This window comes from Bubalus bubalis, chromosome 2 (assembly GCF_019923935.1).
Source record: "Bubalus bubalis isolate 160015118507 breed Murrah chromosome 2, NDDB_SH_1, whole genome shotgun sequence".
Lineage (NCBI taxonomy): Eukaryota > Metazoa > Chordata > Mammalia > Artiodactyla > Bovidae > Bubalus > Bubalus bubalis.
In genome coordinates, this window is record NC_059158.1 from 113811418 (window position 1) to 113834854 (window position 23437).

The 23437-nt window shown below is 37.2% G+C and overlaps 2 protein-coding genes across 2 annotated transcripts in view; one reads left to right on the forward strand and one right to left on the reverse strand.

Moving 5' to 3' along the window:
* LCT (lactase) overlaps nucleotides 1-783 on the forward strand; it is a 48022-nt gene extending 47239 nt beyond the window's left edge. Inside the window, exon 17 of the mRNA XM_025276996.3 lies at nucleotides 566-783. Within this exon, the coding sequence (XP_025132781.2) occupies nucleotides 566-783 (218 nt within the window). The remainder of the gene's footprint in view (nucleotides 1-565) is intronic.
* A 3856-nt stretch (nucleotides 784-4639) lies between these two features.
* The window catches only part of UBXN4 (UBX domain protein 4), a 30785-nt gene continuing 11987 nt past the window's right edge, over nucleotides 4640-23437 (reverse strand). Inside the window, exons 6-13 of the mRNA XM_006048199.4 lie at nucleotides 20189-20282; nucleotides 16993-17047; nucleotides 16089-16253; nucleotides 15253-15380; nucleotides 10898-11000; nucleotides 9021-9152; nucleotides 7199-7401; nucleotides 4640-5293 (exon numbers count right to left, since the gene is read on the reverse strand). Of these exons, the coding sequence (XP_006048261.1) occupies nucleotides 5155-5293; nucleotides 7199-7401; nucleotides 9021-9152; nucleotides 10898-11000; nucleotides 15253-15380; nucleotides 16089-16253; nucleotides 16993-17047; nucleotides 20189-20282 (1019 nt within the window). The 3' untranslated portion in view covers nucleotides 4640-5154. The remainder of the gene's footprint in view (nucleotides 5294-7198; nucleotides 7402-9020; nucleotides 9153-10897; nucleotides 11001-15252; nucleotides 15381-16088; nucleotides 16254-16992; nucleotides 17048-20188; nucleotides 20283-23437) is intronic.

The following is a 23437-nucleotide window of genomic DNA, read 5'->3' on the forward strand; positions in this document are numbered from 1 at the left end:
GTCCATTTTCTTCTAGTTTATTGCCAGCCCTCTCTGCCTCTCCATCCCCTTCATTCATTCAACCAGTATTTTCTTTTTCTTTGAATGCTCCAGACGTTTCAGGATGGAACAAAGGAATTAAGGGCTAAAGTTACATCTAGAAACTAGGCCCTGGCCTGGAAACAGCAAGTTTAGATTCTTTCCCCAGCCCTACCACTAACTTGCTGTGTAACCTTAGGCAAGAAATGAGTCAAATGCTGCGCCGAGGCCAGGATCAAAGAGTGACTAAAAATATTGTGCCTGGCACATTGTAAGGTGCCCAAGATTTACTGAATGACTGACAAAGTATAAATTACTATACAAATTAAGAGACAATTATCCAGTATAGGTTTTACTCTAATTGCTGAAAGATGCTTAAAACAACGTGACTTCTCTCATACCTCACGAAAAGGATGTGCACAGTCACCTCCGCGATGTGCTGACCTTGGATACAGGGTAGCTTCTCTCCTGCAAGGATCTGGCTTGCGCTTAATAATCTAGGTCAACATGATCCAATAACTCCATATCGCCTGTTGTCCTCTCCTAGATGCTGAGCCCACCGCCAGCCCCGTGAGACAGAACATTCAGTTCCTGGGCCTCAGGCTGAGTACGATGGAAGCCCAGAGAGCGCTTAACGTGCTCTTTGCTTTCATGCTTCTTGGAGTCTGTTGTGTTGCACTTCTGTCCTACAAGTATTTTAAGCGCTCCAAGCAAAAGCACACACAACCAGGTGAACAGGAATTGAACCACAGGTCTTCATTCTGACCCAGAAGTTACCACCTCCTCCAGTTCTCCTCCTAGTTTCTCTGCAAGTCTTTGCCACCCCCAGGACCACTGAGGATCTAATACTCTGTCTATAACAGACTTTATAAAAATCTCTGCACTCTTAAGACACTAATCTTGAAGGATTTCAAGTCCCTGATTAAAATGGAAGTATCCCCACCTTGCCCCCGTTTCAAGACTTCATCTGGGCATTAGAAGACCCTGCGAGTGGCTCCTGTGGAAATACGCAGTTACTGAACTCAACCACTAGGTTCTGTGAGTCATTTAACTGAGCTGTTTTAATTTTCAGAGATTTTTAAAGGTGGAAACATTAGTAAAAACCATAGTAATCCTTTTCATGAAAAGATCAACCGCTAGGTCATCTCCTGCTTTCTTTAAATTCCCTCCTAGCCTCTCTTACCTTCTGTTTCTCAGAACCTGAAAAAGGTGCTCTTAATGGTGTCCTGTCTCCTACGGGTGCTTCTCCTCAGAAGACGGGTTCCATAGTAGTTATGAACATCCCCGTTCACAGCTTCACCACATTAATCCTCTGCTATTGGCTTCCAGAGGCCAGAGGACCATGTCTCAGTGTCTCCGGCAAGCACATTTTTGGAGACAGGACAGAGGGAAGCACACCCACTACATCTGTATGTTTATTCACAAAACATTCAGAGAAGTGGGTGAGTCTATCACTTCCACTCAAATGTGCTCATGAGACAATCACAGTATGGAAGACTCAAACTTATTTAACCTATATATTCTTTCTAGATATCTAGGAGATATTCCTTTTTTTAAAATAGTTTTCAATTGGTTTTAAAAGGTTGATCATGCTCAAGATGTTGCTTCTGGTAAGCGTTCCTACCTGAATTGTATCTATAGAAAATTCCTACCACAGTGTCCCACTGCTGTGGGCCCCAACCTGGCAGTCAAGATTGTGGGGCACAAGCATTTTCTTCCACCAATAGACAGGAAAAGTTGATCAGATGGGGTGAAGATGGTTCTAAAACTGCTATAAGAGATTTTTATAAGCTGTCAATTTTATGTAAATTAATCTTCAAAAGTCAGTATAACTTTTCTGCAGGGGTAGGGCAGGAAATAGAAAAAAAATAATATAAAGTTGCAAATAAAACTCACTTGTAAAAAGAGCCAGGATAAATCTGGGGAGGGGGGGGTTGGAGAAAAAAATATAAAGCTAGTTATTGTTTTGAAACGGAGTGAACAGAAAGATCAACAAAGGAAGACAGAGCCTAGGCACAGACCCAGCTGCATACCGGGCACAGGGTGCATGCCAGAGGTGACCTGCCAAATGGCGGGGCGGTAGAAGGATGATGATGGACCAGTCCTTATATAAATGGAGGTGGGCCACGGGTCAGTTCTAAGGATGTTAGTCACAGGTGGGGGAAGGGAGCCACATTCCTTACCAGGATATAAGATTTAAATGTAAAAAAATGAAACCCATGAGAATGTCAGAAACCCATGAGAGTGCTAGGACAGACAGGTAAGGTTTTTTTAAATTACTTTTTTAAGTGGGAAAAGTATTTTATATTCAAGACTTACGACCTGGAGGTCATAAATAAAAACACTGATAAACAGGACCACATAGAAATTATGGTAAGAAATTACCATCAACATACTCATCAAAAGATGAACAGGGAGAAAATATTTATAGTATATGCCAGACAAACAGCTAACTTTCTTAATATACATGAAATTTGTTGTAAATCAGTAAGAGAGATAAACACAAATAAAAATTGGCAAAGAAAACACAGGCAGTTCTCAGAAAATAAAATAACCAATAATATTAAAAGATGTTCACCTTCATTCACAATCAACACGATGCATATAAAATGCATACAATTTTTCATCTATCAGGTGGATAAAGATGAAAAAGTATAATACCATGTTGGCAAGTATCCATGTTCTCCTACCTGTCAGTAGGGCTGTAAATTCACAGAGCCTTTAGAGGAGGCAATTTGGCAGCATTTTTTATAATCCAAACTGCAAATACCCTTTGACTCAGTGACTTACAGGTGTATTTCCACAGCTAAGAAGATACTTCCCAAACCTGATGTTCACTGTAGCAACATTTGTAACAGAAAAACAAAAACAAGCACATAAACTGTAATAACCAATGAAAGCAATAAGAGAATAGGTAGTTTACCAAGTAAAATGCTCTGCAGGCATTAATAAGAATGAGGTCGCTATGTGTTATTGGGGAAAGATCTTCAAGACCGTGTATGTTAAAAGGCAAGATGCAGAGTAGTATACATATAATACGATCCCATTTATTTAAAAAATAAAGATTACATATTTGCCTATGTACACATAAAAATTTTCTGAAGACTACAAGAGAAACTTAAGAGAGATTACTTCTGGGGACTAGAAGTCTTCTAGATTAGAAGACTAATCCACAAGACTAGATTAGTGTGTGATGCCAGGAGGAAGACATCATTTTATAGCCTTCCATACTGTTTTGAATTTACCATTATACTTTTTAAAATATGAAATTGAGGCAGGATCCTCATACTCAAAGATTGTGAATCATTCTTTTATGTATGTTTCTCTAAGATCTGCATTTGATTTTTTTCAAGGGAAAATTGATTTTTTATTCACATATTACTGTATTTTTCAAGATGACAAACCTTTATTAAATGAGATGCTTGCTGGAGATGTATCTATTTCAAACTCTTTCCTTAAATTATGAAAGTAATTTCATTACAGAAAACTGAGAAGACATGTAAGGATGCAAAATGAACTAAAATCATAATATAAACCACTCTTACTGCTGTTGGTTTTTCTTTCTTTACATTATGCTAAATATACTATATATGATGTGTTTATAAAGTTGAGATCATACTGTACCTGCAGCTCTGTATCCTGCTTTTTCCCCTGAACACATAACAAATAGTCAATAAATATGTTAAATCAAATGGCTGAATTAGTATTGTCCCATTTTTCCTTAGCAAAAGTTAATTCTGCAGAAGGCATGTAGTTGGGTTTCTGAGGTTAAATAAATAAAACTTAACAGGTTTATACCTAAATTTTGCCTGTATTTATGATCATTCCTTAGAAAAACTTTTTAGATCAAAAAGCATGAAATTTTTAAGGTTTCTGCTAATGTTTTTTCAGAAAAATTATACTAGTTTTCACTCCTACCAACAACATACTTGGTCTGCTTACTTGCCAACACTACTACCATTGTTACTTCACAGGTGAAACATAAAATTTGCTCTGAGAAAATTTCCTCCTCTCATTACAAAATAAACTCAGAGTCCTTCTACAACGTTAAGTATCTTCCAATCTAAACACAAAAGGTTAGAGAGGAACAGTCAAAATTACCCCCTTTTCCAGACATTCTTAGTGTCTTCACCGACATAAACATATCACAGCATGTAAATCAGATTAAGAATCTAAAATTCTTAATAACAACCAAATGAGCAAGAGGCAGATCTTTTTTTTTTTTTTTGAGGCAAATCTTAACTCCCTACTTCATGCTCAACAGTACAGGTTCTTTATTTCTTTGAAGAGTGACTAACGTTGAGAGCAAAACTCCAGTATAAAGGTGAGAACCAGCTGTAGACCGGCAGTTGTTTTGCATCTAATGAGAACAAAGGCCACTACATTATGCAAACAAAATGATGCCTCCCTGCTTAGGAGAGACACTAACATAGCATCAGTGTGTGTCAGAAAATTTCTTCCTGCAGTGATATTTATGGTAAAGTGGTCCCTCCTTTCCTGGGATAGCTCCAGGCAGTACAGATGGGTGGGGGGATTCAGAGACACATGACCTCCACAGAGCCCTGTGCAATAAAGAGATGCTAGAATAACAAAACTTAGAGCAAAGATAAGATCATTCTGATTTTTGGAAAAGTTTTTTTTTATTCAGTGTTTAAGTAAGATTAAAAACTACAAGATTTTGCTTGCAGCTGATGAGCAAGAAAAGTTAAACCCAAATTATCATCTGGCTGGCTAGTTAAAATGCTCTCAGAGTCAGATTACTCAGTGACATAACAGTTACCTTGTGTTGGCTTAGGGATTCAGAGCAAAACAGCCCTAAACAAATGTATCATCTGAGAGCACAGGGCTAAAATGGGTATATGAAATACTGAATAAGAAAGCTGATCAAGGGAGGCTGTTACAGACTTTTTGATTTTTTTTTAGGCTTCTAGCAGTTGGTTACCATATACAAGGACCCAGCAGCCAGTTATCTGATCTCTTGTCTGAGTTAAACAACTTTAACCCACTAAGCAGAAATAGAGAGACACTTTGTAGATGAGCTGGAACACATAAAGCAGTCCCACTTCTCCAGCAGAATTTTAGTTGAATTAAATCATAAGAGAAACAATGATTTTTGCACATATTGTACTTGTCGCACTACATCTGTTGAGTAGAATTCCCATTCCAGGTGTTGTTTTCATCTTCACCATCGTCTTGAGTCCTCAATCTATATATCTTGCCTTCCTTTTTAAAGTCTTCCCCCCGTTTCTCCAGCACTCTTTTTCTGACTGGTTCCCTGATGAAACAGAAGAGGGAGAAAAAGGAAAATGATAAAATATGAAAACAGCAGTAACACAAAGTCCTTTCCTTTAAACTGCCATTAGTACAAAGACAACTGTAGTTTAAGGAAAGCCCACAGGGAGATCACTGTATCTACGAACGCTGACTTAAATTTGCTGCTTCTTAACTCCACCTGTTCTCTAAGCCAAACCAGTCAAATGCTTCCCATGTCCGTGTATGACTTACTAAGTTTTAGAACAGTGGGACTGTCTGCCAACTAAATTGCTCCTTTATTATTTATGCAAGTTTATATATCTACTAAAATATTTATAATTTACACAGCACCCTAGTGGTTATCACAAACTCCATTCATAGCTTAATATATGGAAATGGTCAGTTAGCAATTCTTAACTCTTTTAAAATCTTTAAGAGTGATTTATTTCTACATGGACAATTAAGAACAACAAACCTTCATCTGAAAATGGGAAGGAAACAGGTGAAATTTAAACTAATACATTCTCCAATACTAGAGACGGAAAAAAAAAAAGCAATAATGGAACACAAAGCTTCCCCCACTCAAACATTTGTCCCATTCTTTGCCCCAATGCAAGACCTTTTCCCTTATTTGAAGTAAGTTTTTAAGACCCATTCAAGCAAGCTCTTTCAGGATGAAATGCTTCCACTCATTGCTCAACAGGAGTTGTAAAATACAGACCTAACAAGACCTAGTTATTTCTCTGTGTCCTCCTCAATTGAGTAATGTACTAAGGATATAACTGGTCTTCTTGCATAATAGTTAAGAAGGACATCAAGATAAAGACTGTATCAGACCAGTAACAATATTCACTCAAATCTTCATTTAGACAGTCAACAGGACACAAAATCAGGGATCTCCTTAGAGCAGACAGGGGCTTCCCAGGTGGTGCTAGGGCTAAAGAACCCACCTGCCAATGCAAGAGACATAAGAGACCTGAGTTCAATCCCTGGGTTGGGAAGATCCCCTGGAGGAGGAAATGGCAACACAGTCCAATATTCCTGCCTGGAGAATCCCATGGAGAGAGGAGCCTGGTGGGCTACGGTCCATGGGGTTGCAAAAAGTCAGACATGACTGAATTAACTTACCACTCACAACAGACAAAGGCAAGGGTTTTCATTAATTATCAAAGATTGGTATGAGGATTTGCTATTAATGGCCCAATAAAGTATTGAACAGCAGTAGGTATGTAGTGTAATAAATTATGCTATTAATTATTAGAAGGGGGTATAATCTTAAATTTTAAGAAAATACTTCCTGTTAACCTCTTTCAAAAATTTAGAATTTTAACAGAGGTGTGAGCTAAGACCATTAGTGCTGTCTACTAGTATTACCATTCTAACCATGGCCATGTGCAATAAAAGTAAGGCCTCTTGGTTAAGGAACCAGTCCAAAGTAACTCTGAAAGAAACACCATTTTCAAGTGAATATACACTTTTCTCACTTTGGTCTTCTCTAAATGACCCAGAGAAGGCAGTTAAATTATCTAGAGCACAATGATCCCTCTAAAGTAATCATGTGCGATGACTGTAAGAAATTAACTGAATGAAATATCTTGTCAGACAAGATATGGCTAACAAGAAAGATACTGCTATTTAGACCTGAAAAAAGTATATCTTTTGTTATGGAATAAGAGAATCCAATAAATGAAATAATAAAATCAGTAGCAGTGAAGCTGCTTAGCATGGAATAGATTTTCTAGAAAGATGGCTGAGAAAACTTAGGTACGAGTTTCCCAGGTGATACAATAAAGCTTCAGAACATGCTGGGTTTTCCCCTTTACATAGAAAAAAGGCAAAGTATCTATAAATTTTTTTTTTTTTTTCCATTTTGAATAAGGCATTGGGCATTACTAATATATTTTGCAAATGGGGAAAACACAAATACCTTTTTTCTGAGTTGCTAGACGATGCAAGGTTTGAGGTTTCCAAACTTGCTGCTCTCACCGAGGTCTGTGCAGGAGGAGGATTACTAAATAAGAAGTTGCTTATCAGTCTCCAGATGGCAAGGAATGGGTAAAGCACTGTCCCCAACAATGTCCAAAAGTCTCCACTGGAAGAATGTACCATGGATGTATTTGGTCTTCCTGCCTAAAAATGAAGAAAGAAACCAAAATAGACTACATCAGCCCAACCACATCACACACAAGGTTCTAGATAAACTTTCTATCTGGGAAAGTCCTATGGGTTTTAGTTTACTGCAATAAAGTAAAATTGCCATCTTTTGCTATTTTTCAAGGGTATATAAACTTCAAGGAACTCCTGTAATCACAACATAGAAACCAGAAAGTAGTTCTCAATGAAATGAAACAATTACTTTGAAGACAACTAAACTTTTGTAATGAAGTTAACAACTCTGATTTTAAAAGTCTTAATGATTTTAAAAAACAGAAAGGTTTCAAATATCAATGACTCCAAAACATCCTGAGTACTGGAGGACTGTTTTAGGTTTGAGGCCCTGCTTTCAGTTGGGGTAAACTATAGTCATCCACCCTTATCTCAGGGGATACTTGCCAGGACCCCCAGTGGATGCCTGAAACCATGGATCATACCAAACCCCACATATACTACTTTTTTTCCTTTACATACATACCTGTGATAAAATTTAATTTATAAATTAGGCACAACAAGGGACTATCAAAATTGCCAGCATCACCAGTATTGAGCTTTGGGGCTATTATTATATAAAATCCGAGTTACCTGAACACAAGCACTGCAGTATTTCAACAGTCTTATCGGATAACCAAGAGGGCTGCAAGGTGACTAATGAGCAGGTAGCATTTAGAGTGTGGATATGCTGGACAAAGGAATGATTCATGTCCCAAATGGGACATGATTTCCTCACACTATCACAACGGCCCCAAATTTAAAACTTATGAATTATTTTTAGAATTTTCCATGTAATACTTTCAAAGTGCAGTTGCCCCTAAGTAATTGAAAGCAGGGAAAGAGAAGCCGCAGATTTGGGGGCACTGCTGCTGCTAAGTCGCTTCAGTCGTGTCCAACTCTGTGCGACCCCATAGACGGCAGCCCACCAGGCTCCCCCGTCCCTGGGAGTCTCCAGGCAAGAACACTGGAGTGGGTTGCCATTTCCTTCTCCAGTGCATGAAAAGTGAAAGTGAAGTCGCTCAGTTGTGTCCGACTCTTCGCAACCCCATGGACTGCAGCCTACCAGGCTCCTCTGTCCATGGGATTTTACAGGCAAGAGTACTGGAGTGGGGTGACATTGCCTTCTCCCTTGGGGGCACAACCATATGCTAACCAAGCTATGGAAGACCCAGACTCTCATCCCAGCTCTGGCACTTAAGGTGGCACATTTAAATTTTCTGGGCCTCTTTTTTTTAATATCAGAGATTAAAATGTTGTTAGAATTAGTATGTTTAAAACTTAATGTGATTTTTATGTTAAAACATTTTTTTTTTAATTAATAAACTGCAATCATACATAAATACAATGACACCAAGTCAGCAGATTAGACAGATGAGGGAAGAAGTTGAAAATGTGTTTAGTGTGTTTAGTTTTTTACTAACGTTACAAATATAAAGCCCAGGATAATGGAACAATAAATTAATCTAATATTTTTGGATACTTTGGATTCTAATTATCCACAGTATATTTTTTCACTTTCCCTTCCTCTAATTGTAAGAAAAAATCAAGAGCAGAACAGACAGACCTGTAAGAATAGAAAAAATATACATGCATATACATACTGGCAACAGTACCACTGAAGCACTTGGGGCAAGTTCCAAATCCAGTAACTTCTTTTTATAATCTTCTTTGGTAAATTCCCTCCTGGGAAACATTGTTGCTAATGAAAAGTTACCGTAAGTGTTGCCAACAGTCTGTAATATAAAAATAAGTTTTAAAACCTTACAGTTGAGCCTTTTTAAAGTAAGATATTACAAACTCATACGCATTCAAAATGACTGATTTAAAAGTTCACTTAAATATAAAATCAAAACATTCATAAAAACTCTGTGCTTTAAAAAACAGCTGAAGGCTATCAAATACAAATAGTACTTAAGAGCTTTCACAACTCAAAAATGACCACAAAATATCAAGAATATGTTTTCTAATAGCAAGACTAAATAAGATGAATAAAAATGGACAATTACATATCTTAACTATGACTACAGTTTGCAATTAAGAATTTTCACTGTCGTTTGTCAAACTTATGTTAGTATCTCACAAATACCCATTTAGGTTATAGGCATTTCATATTAAAAACATGAAAAAATTCTAAAATGAAAAACTAAAATTTAAAATTCTGGAACAGATCAGAATTTCCCTCGTATTATATATATATATATATATATATATATATAGCATGAGTTTTTGCCTCTTCCTTGACTCAAAGAGTAAATGGTCCATAACCAACCCATATTATACACATAATCCAGTCCTAGGAATTTACAGTGGGCAAGCAACACAATCACCTTCACACTGTTAAGTCACCTGTACTTGTAAAATCTTTCAAAGGGAGAATGTAACTTTTGTTTTTTTTTGTAATATTTTACTCTAGGTCACACACACACACACACACCCCGCCCCCCCCCCCGCCCCCTCCCCCCCACTGTTCTCACTCAACATCAGGTCACTAAATTAGATCACTGTACTGAGGTGAAGTTCTAACAGGACTGATGCAATCAGAGATCTCTCTTTACTCATGTGATCGCCTCACTTACCTGTGGCAGAAGCAAAAGACTCAGGCCAGGGCAGGCCATTTGAGGAGGCCCCAAATGGGGCCCCAAGGCAAAAGCGGAATGAAAAAGGCTATGTGGAGTGGATCCTACTATAAAGCTTGGCGAAAACAGTTAATAATATAAGTTTATTGTCCAGCCAAGCTCACCAGTGGAAGAAGCTTTTTAGGTATCCTTTTCCTGGGACCTATTAAGTGACATAGCCGACTAAATGCAGAAGAGATCTAGCAGAAAAGTCTGAAACCTAATTTCAATCTTGAAGTGATACATGAAATACTGGTAAATGCCTCATTTTGAATACATAATCTATCAGAATAAAAAGTAATTGGAAAGTACTCATAACTTATTTTCTAAGATGTTTATTTCACACCCATTTTGTTCAGATTTTGAACAAGGCTAACTTCTGGAAGTAAATTCCTGAGGAAGATACTTCTTGCCAAAAACAGATTGATTATTGATCTTTAGTTTGACCAATCAGCAGATGGTGGGAAAACTGCCAGCCCCACAGCATTCTAAGCAACTTGCAGAAAATTTGCAGAGGACCAAGAAAAACTGCATCTTTTATTGAGGACAGCTCCTTTAGACTTCTGGAAAATCACTTGCTTTTCATTCCTCCAGCTGAATGTACTGAGCAGTGAGAAAAGTTTCCAGAGTCTATTATACGGTGTCAGCAAATCCCTCTTTTCATAGAACAAGCAGATATGCTGTTCCCATATGGCACTCATACATGACGGAAGCTCCACAACATCCCAGAGGCATCTTGTGCCTCCCTCCTGGGGATAAGTCATGACTTACTCATACTCTTCCAATTCTGCCCGGAAATTTTTCCCTCTTACACTTAATAACCCATTCATCGACCTTCATTACAATTCATGACATAAATTTACCTGTGCAGCAAACTGTCTAGCTTCTTCTAGAGGAGCATCAGAAGGGAATTGATTTGTAAAGGAAGAACCATCTGGAAGACGGAACTGAATTCTCGCAACAGTGCTGTAAGAAAATGAAAATTAAAAGTCAGCATCTTTACCTCTACAAATTCTCAAACTGTAAAACTAGAAGATGGAAGTGAAACTGTGTAATGAAAACAGGAATTTATGGAGAGTGAGGGAGGGGAATTGGAGGAAGGTGGTCAAAAGGTACATACTTCCAGTTTAAGGCAAGTAAGTACTGGGGATGTAATGTACAATAGGGTGACTCAGCTAACACTGCTGTGTGGTGTAGGGAAAGCTGCTGAGAGTAAATCCTAAGGGCTCTCACCACAAGGAAAGGCTTTTTCTTCTTTATATTGTATCTCCCTGTGGCCCTTGTACAATAGGGGTCTGAAATGCATGGGTCCGTGTATAGGTGAAAATTTTTTCAATAAACTGCACTATCCATGGCTGATTCAATCCACAGATGCAGAACCACAGGTATGGCGGGCCAACTGTAAAGTTATACGTGGATTTCTGACTAGACAAGGGTGGCACAACCGTGGATGCAACCCCAACACTTGCATCATTCAAGGGCCAAGTGTATATGAGAAGATGGATGTTAGCTGAACATGTTGTATCAATCACTTCAAAATATATGTAAATCAAACCATCATGCTGTATTCCTTAAACTTATTCAGTAATTATGTCAAATATTTCTCCAATTAGAAAAAAAAATTTTTTTTACAGTAAAATCTTATTATTTTTAGCAACAGCTATTTTGAAATATAATTCACATAAAATTAATCCTTTTAAAATATACAATTCAGTGGTTCTTAATATAGTCAGAGCTGTGCAACCATCATTGATTCCAGAATATCCTTATCCCTTAGAAAGAATGAAAGCCCATCAGCAGTTAGTCCCATTCCTCCCTCTCCCTGCCCCTGGCATCCCACTCATCTGCTCTGTCCTTCTGGATTTGTCTGTTTCTGGCATTTCATATAATGGAATCGTAAGATGGGTGGCTTCTGGCTTTTGTCATACAGCATTTTGTTTTCAGGTTCATACATGTTGCACCATGTGAAAATACTTCATTCTTTTGGTGAATAATATTCCATTGTATGGGATATATATCCATTCTTCAGTTGATGGACATTTTAGTTATTAGCACATTTTGGCTATTATGAAGAATGCTGCTATGAATACTCACATACAGGTTTTTGTGTGCAGACTGTTCTCAACTTTCTCGGATGTATACTTAAGAGTAGAATTGCTTAGCATTCTGAGAAACTGCCAGGTTGTTTTTCCCAAAGTGGTTGTACCATTTTATAATCCCATTAGCAATGCAGGAAGCTTCCAAAATCTCCACATTCTTGCCAAGACTTGGAGGTCACTTTAAATTGACGCATCCTATAAAGTATGGTTTTGATTTGATTTTCCCAATGACTAATAATGTGGAGCATCTTTTCATGTGCTTATTGACTATTTGTATATCTTCCCTGGAAAAACATCTATTTAAATCCTTTCTCCATATTCAAATTGGGTTGTTTGCTTTTTGTTGTTGACTTCAAGTCTTCTTTTTATATTCCAGTCACCAGTCCCTTATCAAATATATGGCTTAAATATAAATATTTGGCTTAAATATTTTCTCCAATTCTTTTTTTTTTTTTCATTGCACCACGTGGCATGTGGGATCTCAGTTCCCTGACCAGGGATTGAACCCATGACCCCTCCAATGGAAGCATGGAGTTGTAACCACTGGAGCACTAGGGAAGTCCCTCCAATTTTGTGGGTTTCTTTTCCCTTTCTTGATATCTTTTGAGGCACAAACGTTTTTAATCTTGGTGAAGTCCAACTTCTCTGTTGGTTTCTTTTGTCACTTGTGCTTTTGCTGTCTAAGAGGACTGCCTAGACCAAGATCACAAGAAGTCCTTATATCCCGCTCCCAACAAGAGTTTATACTTTTTAACTTTCACACTTAGGTAGATGATCCATATGGTGTGTGAGATAATGGTTCAAGTTTATTATTTTACACCTGGATATCCACTTGCCCAAGAAGCATTTGTTGAAGAGACCATTCTCTCCCCCCATTGAATGGTCTTGGTATCCTTTTCAAAAATCAACTGATCATAAAGATATAGGTTTCTTTCTAGAGACTCAAAGTCCTCTTATAGGCATACCTCAGAGATGTTGATTCCACACCACTACAATTAAGTTATCACAATAAAGGAAGTCACATGGAATTTTTGATTTCCCAGTGCACATAAAAGCTATATTTATTTATTTTTTGTTGTTGTCTCTTGATAACTTTACTTTTTTTTTTTAATTTTATTTTTAAACTTTACAAAATTGTATTAGTTTTGCCAAATATCGAAATGAATCCGCCACAGGTATACTATACTATAGTCTAATAAGTGTACAATAGCATATGTCTAGAAAAACCATGTACATACCTTAATAAAAATACTTTATTGCACAAAATGTGATCAACTGACAACACAGGTTTGCCACACAACTTTGAATTTGTAAAAAACTGCAATAAAGCATTAGCACAACAAACCAGGTATGCCTGTACATCAATCTGTATGTCCATTCTTATGCCAACACCACATCTTGGTTGATGTACCTTTGTAGTTAAGATTTAAAATCAGCAAGTCTGAGAACTTGGTTCTTTTTCCAGACTGCTCTGGGCGCCTTGCATTTCCATATAAATTTTAGAATCCGATTCCTGCAAAAATTTTGGCAAAAAAAAACAACTGGGATTTTGATAGGGACTGTGCTGAATCTGTAAATCAGCTTGGGGGTAAATTGCCACCTTAACAATATGAAGTCTTCTGATCTATGAAAACAAAGTATCTTTCCGTGTATTTAGTTAGGTCTTCTTTAACTATTTCAATTATGTTTTCTAGTTCTCAGTGTATAAATTTTACACTTCTGTTAAATATATTCTTAGGTATTTGATTTGTTTTGGAAAACAGTTCTTAAAAAGTCATTTTTCTGGGCTTCCCTGGTGGTCTAGTGGTTAAGAATCTGCCTGCCAATGCAGGGGACATGGGTTGATTCCTGGTCTAGGAAGCCCCCACATGCCTCGGGGCACTTAAGCCCATGTGCTACGACTACTGAAGCCTGTGCTCTGGAGCCCCTGCTCTGCCACGAGAAGCCACTGCAGTGAGAAGCCTGCTCACCACAACCAGAGAGTAGCCTCTGCTCACTACAACTAGAGAAAGCCCATGTGCAGCAATTAAGATCCACCACAGCCAAAAATAAATGAATCAACAAACATTTTTAGAGTAATTTTTCTGATTACAAAAGTAATGCTTGTTAATTTTCTGATATGGAAAATACAGAAAAGTACAGAGAAGAAAATAAGTATTAATAGTAATCCTACTAGCAGTATGTACTAGAAATCTGAATTTCTGTCTTCTGTTTGGGGAACTGCCTTATCCCTCCAATATGTCACTCATTCTGGTATGATTATCAGTAATATTTCTTGTATCTCCTTCACCACAGGAGTGGGCATGTCTACTACCCCAATCAGCTAGCCCATATATGTGACAAAGTGATTGGTACTAAGATGGCCATGTGACCCAAGCAGGACCAATCAGAATTCTCAGTGAATGAGAATTCACTTCTTTCCTCTCTAGGATCAGAAGCTCAAGATCAAGAAGGTGCCAGGAGGCCCTAGGCTCTCCTGACAATATCTGAAGAGTTTCTCTGAGAATAAAGCTAAAACAGAAACCAGGAGACTAAAAAGAGACAGAAAAGGTCTAATGATACCCTTTAGGTTCCTGGATCTAGCAATGCCTAACAAATCTATCACTGTAACCCCCAGGTGCAGAGCCAGGGGATTCCCTCTTCTGCTTAATCCTATTTCACTTGATATTCTGACAACTGAAGAATTCCCATACACATGTCACTGTTGTTCAATCTCTAAGTCATGTCTGACTCTTTGCAACCCCATCAACTGCAGCACACCAGGCTTCCCTGTCCTTCACTGTCTCCCAGAGTTTGCTCAGACTCATGTCCACTGAGTTGGTGATGCCATCCAACCATTTTATATCCTCTGTGAGATCATCACTGTAACCATTTTGATGAAGGTGCTTTTTGTCTTTTGAAAGAGATTTTGCTTTCTTTAAAACATCATGTATTTAGTACTGTAAGTTTATACATTCACATTCAATGACAAATACCATTGGCAGCTGCCAAATGATCAGTATATTCTTCTGGAACTATTTATTAAGCCACAGAATAAATCAGTGTTAAAGAGAAGCCCACAACTGCTTTTCTCCTTAGCTGCCACATACATCCATACACTTTAGCAAGAAATAAAGTACCTTCTTTCTTTTGTGGAAGTCTCTCTCTTGACTTCCATCTCTGCCTGTTTGGCCAGCAGGGCAGCAGCTTTAGCAGCTTCTACTTCTTCCTTTGTCTTTGCAAACCGAGCAGCTCTCTCTGCACGGTCCTTGAAAACAGTTGTTAGATATTAATTATCTTTCACTGCCAGAAAGATCTAGTTACACATTTCCAACATATGGAACACAGATATGCGTGAATTCCTTAAGACCATACATGAACTTCATCACGCTGGATCTGGCATTTTTTAGTTTTATCAACTGTCAGGAACCACAGTTATTGTTAAACAAACAAGGACTTGATTTTGGTCACTATTTCTCAAGCCTGGAACAAGGTCAGTAGATAATATATATTTACTGAATAATTACATGAACAAACAATATTAAGAAAGGAGGTTTTCATATGTATTACAAACGCTTAATTCTAAAACCAATTGATGCAAAACCATCCTAAGCTTCATGTGCCTAAATCCTTTGAATGTCCTAAAAAAGAATGCTTAGGACTAGAGGAGACTGTGAGGGAGCAAATTCTTGGCTTCTTCCCTGGGGAATCTTGAAAACTATCTTTGACTACTGATAAAATTCATAACATAACATGGAGGAAAATTACTTCAAAAGATTATCTCAGTTTTAATCTTAACTGTATTTTAATTAGAGAGACAATTTCTAGTAAGAGAAAACTGAGAATTAGTATTCTCTGGTCACTAAAATCTACTATTTCTGTGCACCCTGTCTGGTAGTAAACCAAAAACACTGTGCCTGGGAAAACAATTTCACCAACGTTCTAGAGTCAAGCATTAAAAATAAACAACACTCACCAGAGCAATCTGCTGTTTTATACGCTCTCGAGCTGCCCTATCTTCTGCCTTTTCTCTGTTTCTTTCCTCTAACATTCTTTTTGTTAATTCTTCTTCTTGCTTTCTTTTATAATCCAACATTTCTTTTCCAGTTTTCCTCCTCTCAATTTCCTTCTTAATCTCTCTCTGAATTAAAGAAAAACTAAGTTTTATGAACCAGAAACAAAAGTTAATAATCCTCTGTCAATACCATTTTGTACACAGGTGTAGGCTACAGCTAAAGGAACAGAACAACTTCACAAAATGTAAGAGTCTAGTAGAATGTATTAATAGCATGGGTCAATGGTCAAATCCTATCAATTTATAAGTCTTTGCCAGTGGTTTTGTAAAGATTATCATGTGGTCAATGTAATTTGGGGAAAAAAAAAAACCCAACAGAATTACAGGTTGTCCCTCCAAGGACAAAAAGTAGTCATTTATTTGGCCTGAAGATATAACCTTCATATATTAGAACCCCAAAGAGATGATGAAGTTTAGGTGCACAGTGTAAGACAAATGAATGGTGAACTAGAATACACCACCACCAGAGGAAATATTCAGCAAAATGTCTACCCATTTCTTTTTCACAAAAAGGAACTAAAACTTTGATCTGCATCAAATCAATTTTAATTCAAGTCCCTTTATTCTTAGTGTAAAAGATTCACTGCAAAGGGAGAAAAGATGGTCTAATTTATTCCTAGCAATTTCCAAAAATCACAAAAAAGTGCACACTGTGACTTTACGACAGAAGACTGGTAATGCCCCTTACTGTGCTGCAATGTTGAACTACAGGACCAGGAAGTCATCCCATGTGCCAAGCTAAACAAGAAATCAAACATTCCCTCATGGAAAGCAACAGGAAAAAATACTAGGCATATCAATTTACCTGTTCTTCCTCTTTCCTTTTCTCTTCTCTTCTTTCTTCAAGTTTTTTGGTTAGTCTGTATTTTAAAAGTTTAAAAAATACATTAACTAAGAAAGTTTTAAAAAATGCATTAACTGAGATACATTATATTGAAATAAATTACATTTAGAAGATTTCTTTAGCTAAAAACTGGGGAAATGTGGAGACAAACAAAAAAAGCTCCTAAAGGCTAAGCAACAACTTCTCTACCTAGCCCCTGGCCCTGAAAAAAATCCAGAAGAATCAGGGGGAGCCATAAGAAGACTCCCTCCAGCTCTAAGGGCCTTACCTCCTACATACCACTAGAGTTCCCGATTTATTGAATGCTGATTCTTTTTTTTTTTTTTTTTTTGGCTACACCATGTGGCTTTTGGGGTCTTAGTTCCCCAATTAGGGATCAAACCTGAGGTCTTGGCAGAAAAAGCACAGAGTCCAATCCAGTGGCCCACCAGAGAATCAGATACTGATTTTAAAATGTCTTAAAATATATATATATATAAATCAATGACTTAAAAATGCTTTACCTCTTACATAGAAGAGGAATATAGCACAGAATTGATAAAAGCAAAAAGCTGAAGGCTAATATTTATAAAGACCAGTAACACCAAAATTGATTTTGAACTGTGAGAAATTCATCAATTAAAAACTAACAATTCTGAAAGTAGACAGTGGTAATGGTTCCACACCCTTGTGAATATATAAAAACCCACCCAATCTGCATACATTTTGCATTTTATGGTATGTGAATTTTATCTCAGTTTTTAAAAACTAATGGCACTTTTTCTCAGAGGGGTTTGGGTTGCACAGGCACATGCAATTGTTAAAACTCAGCTGAAGAGCTCAGCCAGAAATCTAAGGGATGTTCAAAGATGATGGTTTAGAACCCCAAAGAGATGATGAGGTTTAGGTGCATGTGGTGAGAAAAATGAATGGTGCACTAGAACGCAGCAACACCAGAGGAAAAATTCAGCAAATGTCCACAGGTTTCTTCTTCATAAAAAGGATGTCAGAAGGACTTAAGACCCAACATGAAAGGGTTCTGCTATAAATCTGGAGTATTCTGTGCACTAAAAAAAGTTACGAGAGAAATGAACTGAAACACTTTTAAGAGGGGAAAAAAAGGACCCATGAAACATCTTACTACTAAGGGAAATTATAAACTTGTATAACCACTTTGGGAAACTGTTCAGCCAGCATCTACAACCCAGAAATTCCCACTCCTGAAAACATACCCGAAAGATACATTCACCCAGACATGTAATAAACGAATGTTCACAGCAATCCTATTCATAACCAACTCAAACTGAAAATAATTCAAACATCCATCATCAGTAAAACAGATAAATAAATCATGGTATAATCAATACACAGTCACTACAGCTATACAGTAATGAGCAACAATTTGAAGTGCTTATATGATTTAATTATGTGATCATGGCTCAAATTTTTGAAACCTCAAGCAGCTAATAGTTACTTCCCAGTGAAAACTGTTTCATTATTAAGATCTTTTCAACATTTTATCTAATTTCAACATTAGAATTCCTTTTTAAAAGCTGTTTTAAAAATTGGGTGTATGTATCTTCTAAGAGCACTTTGAAATTTTTTTTCCAGTTAAGGAATCTCAAACAAGTCTAAAACCACTCTGTCCTGACCAGGCTAACTATAAAAGTAATAATGTTCAATGAAGAAAATTTGGCAACCCGAGGCCAAAACAAAGAAACCTCTAATTCCAGTTTCACAGATACTAGTATAAGCATTTTGTGCATGTCTTCAAATATCTTCTGGGGCTCATTATCCTATGTAACACTTACACACCAGTATGTGTACATATTGTTATTTTGTAATTAAAAATGGCTTATTATATTCTATTTGCAGAACCATACAGGCAGACACTAGTAGACATCCCTTTATGTAAGAATGCAAACTATTTGGGAGAATTCTCTGGGAGTCGACTAGTTAGTACTCTTAGCTCTCACTGCCAAGGGTCTGAGTTCAATCCTTAATAGGGGAAAACTAAGATCCTACAACTTATGTGGTGTATTAAAAAAAAAAAACCACAAACAAACCAGAATGGAAACTATTAAACAACAGAAGCTCCCCTTTCCCACAGCAATTAAATAGCACTTGATCCCACCTCACAATAAAGGGCTACCTTTATTGTGTTTCTTCACATTCCCTCCAATTCTCGAAATCCTTTCCTGAGTTTTCGTTCTCACTTCACTCTAGGATCCCAAGGTGATGCAAGTAAGGGTGCATGGTGAGGGATGTGGTGTTAGTAAAGTAGAGAGAAACAGAAGAGGAAGAGCCTCTGAAACTCTCGTTCCCCACTGCTCTTCTTCCAGACACACACCATTTCTCTCCACGGTGAGAGGTCTATCCTGCTGTGCACCACCAGATCCTGGCCCTGCCACACTCATAAAGAACAATCAAAATCGAGGGAGGTTTTGCTAAAATGAAGCTCATTTATACTGAACCGTCCATGAACTAACCCAAAAACTCAATGACAGCAATCATTATGAATCTTGGTTCCCCATAATATCTATGTCAACAAGAAAATATCAAGTCTAAGTAGTTTTTCTTAATTTCCATATAACACTGAGTGATTTTTAAGTCAATATTTTAAAATATTCCTGCTTATCCATTCACCATTAACTCAAGTACCTTTTAAGAATCATAGTATAAGATTATGATTTAATAACTACTGTAACATTAGACAGTACTAAACTAGAAGCCACAAAAAGTCAGAAATTTGATTATCAGACTAACAGCATGTGATACTTAATAGACAGCCACATATGCAGAACCCAGACTCAGTGCACAGTCATAAAATTGGCTGCCCATCTGGAACTTATCCTGTGACACACAGAGATAAAAGCAGAAGTGATAGATGGAAACACATATACCAAAATACTAGTGAAAGAGGGACTGTTAAAATTATCATACCTAAAGCTGACCAATGACTTCAGAGATATACACAAGTTCTTACTTCTAAAATATAATTTCTATGGATACAAATAAGCTGGTCAAGAAGTAAAAAATTTCAACCTAGAATTTTAAAATTTTTTGTAATTTTAGCCCAAATTCAAATTAATGAAGTAACCCAAATTCAAATTAATGAAGTAACTGAAAACCACAGTCTATTAATAACAAAACACTGTGTCTAAAAATAAAAGCAAACCTTTCCACTCTGACGGTGAGGTCTTCAGTAGGTCTCTGATTTGAACATCCACTAGGCTCTTGAGACACAGTGGTCTGGCCTGAACTTTCTCCCCCTTAAATAATAAAAGAAAAAAAAAAGAAGAATGCCTATTTTTAAAAAGACATATATCTTTTGGGTTACAACGTCTGTTAACAATCTTGTTTCTTAAACATCTTTTCCCTACGGATGGAGTAGGCGATAAGAAATAAACTATTACTAACTCTGCAATTTTGAACCTGGAATAACAGTGTACAAGTGGGAAATAAGGCAGTTACTCAGCTGAAAGCCACCAAAATAAAACACGCAGAAATATTTATCTGGCAGGAGGGAATATAACAAAAGCAGAATAAGCATGCCCTAGCCAGGGGCAGGCTCTGCTCGAAAGCAGCAGGGTCCAGTATCTTTGGTATCCATTAGGGCAGCCACTAGTCAGTCACGTGTGGCTACTGAGCACTTGTAATAAACTAGTGCAGGTGAGAGACTTTTTCAACTGTATTTAATTTTAATTAAAAATGCTACATGTGGCTGTGGTTATGGTTTTGAAGAGTTCTAGGGAATTTCCTGGTGATCCAGTGATTAGGACTCAGCAGTCCCACTGCAGGGGGAACAGGTTAGATTCCTGGTCCCACAAGCCTCACGGCAAAAAAAAAAAAAAAAAAAAAAAAGCGCGAAGCTCTAGAGGCCAAGTATGATACTGGGTATTACTAACGTTATGATGACCCATGGGATCTGCTTCTTCGGACCACAGTGATTCCTAGAGAAGCTTTTCATACCGAATATTTCATACACTAATATTCTTTTAAGGGTTTCTTGAAGGACAGAATTTTGTCCTGGTCTGCGGTAGAGGATAGCTATGGTCTGGTACTCCCTTTCTAAACCTCTGCTATTTCCTTCCTTATCACTCACTATCAACTTAATTATTCCTTATATGTTTGATCTTTGAAACAGTACGGACTGCAGAGCAACAAAGTCTGGGTTAAATCTTGTTCTGTCACTTCAGTAAGTTATTCAATCTCACTACCTTACCTATAAAAAACTGCATAGACTTGTTAGGAGAAATACGTGCTACAGAAGCACAAGACTGAAACTTGTACTAGGACTGGCACGAAGTGATTCAGTTATCACAGCAGTAATAGGAATATTAGAATTACTAAGTAGAATCAATGCTTTGTATGCATGTACTCCTACCCTGACATTCAGTGCATCACCTACATAACTTGAAATCAGCCACAGAAGGATTATTTACACTTCGGAAATTAGTAAACACTACAAATGAGGGCTCTTCTCCCCCGCTACAAAAAACTTTTGTTAAATATTTACTAGCATATCATGAATGCAACCCTTGAGTAAGAAATGGTAACCTCTAGCAGCCAGTGTGTGTTCTATAGGAAATTAATGTTTTCTTTAGTAAGTAAAATGAATGTCAAGGTCATTAGATATTAGCAAAAAATACTTAAGAAAACTTCTGAAAATAACCTGTGAACAAGCTGAAAAAAAGTGTTGTGTATAACAATTAGTGAGGTGGATCTATGACTCATAAACAAAGAAAAATGGATGGCAATCAGCTAAAACAACTGATAAAAATCCAAACACAGTAAAATTACTAGAGGAGGTTCTGTCTTTAGGTTTAAAGACAATTGGATTATCATGCATAACTTATCTCCTGATAAAAATGCACAGCAACACCCATAAAGTAGTTGTGACAAAAAAGAATAAAGAATAAACCTGACTTCAACAACTAAAACCAGCCTGCAGTATTACTTCCAATTTAGAGGAAGTTTTACAAATTATCATAGGGATGTACCAAATCCAGACTGCGGTAAACTATAGAAGAAAACCACTGATGACAGTGGGAATCTATGAAAATCACTGACTAATAATGATATATTGGACTCCAACTCAAAACTGGAAAATTTAGTGTAAATATAAATATTGCCTAATTAATGATAAAAAAGAATCAATGTTAAGGTTTCCAAGATTCATAAGAGATAATCACATTCTATTTACATTTTCTAAAATGCTTTTTAAGATACTTTTTTTTGTGATGCTGCTGGGCCCTTGGCAGTGAGAACACGGGGGAGGTCCTAACCACTGGGCCATCAGGGAAGTCCCAATATCAACATTTTTAAAGATGAAATGATATAATGCCTAAGTGTATCCTAATAATAAGTGGCAAGGAGATATGGAAAGGAAGCACAGATGAAACAATATTGGCCATGAGTTAAAAATAGTTGGAAGATAGGCAATGGGTTCATGAGATTTCTTATACTATTTTCTCTACTTCTGTATGTTTAAAATTTTCCATAATAAAGCTAAACAAACAAAAAAAAAAACTACAAAGAACTAAGATTAGAGTTGCTACTCACCTCAGATAAGAGAGTATAACACTCTGAGCCTAACCAAGTTATTTACCTATTAAACCAAACACAAGAACGCTCTTTGTGGGAATATAACAGAATCCAGAGTGTTATGTGTAACTCTTTAAATAGTACTAAAGTTAATGGGAAATTATAGAACATCGAATATGGGGAAGAATTTTGCTAAAACCTAAAGGGTTCAACAACAGAACAAGATTCCTAGCAAGGTAATGAGCTTCCTCTCATTAAATATATTCAAATACAGGCTTGACGATTATCTATACAGGAGCTAGAGCAGGATCACCTTTTAAGATACTAATCTAAAAGTACTTCTTAGACTTCCCTGGTGGTCCAATGGTTAAGAACCCACATGCCAATGCAGGAGACACAGGTTCGATCCCTGCTCCAGGAAGATTCCACATGCCTTGGAGCAACTAGGAACTGTGCACCTGCGCTCTAGAGCCCATGAGCTGCAAGCGCTGAAGTCCACATGCCCTAGAGCCCATGCTCTGCAGTAAGGGAAGCCACTGCAATAAGAAGCCTGTGCACTAAAACTAAAGAGCAGCCCCGGCTCACCACAACTAGAGAAAGCCTGGGAGCAGCAATGAAGACCCAATGCAGCCAAAAATAAATAGAAAAAAAAAAATAATATTCTCGCTTTGTATCTAACCCTACATTGCCTGATACAAAGCTATACTATACAAAACAACTCTGATTGTACATGATCCTTAAAATATTGTATAGAATTTCTGCCTTTTCTGTCAACCCCTCTGCAGTCACAACTCTTATTGCTACAAGCTCTATTTTACAATTAACTTTTAATTCTAATTTTAAAAGTGCAAATACAATTCTCTTAAATGTGTACAGTACT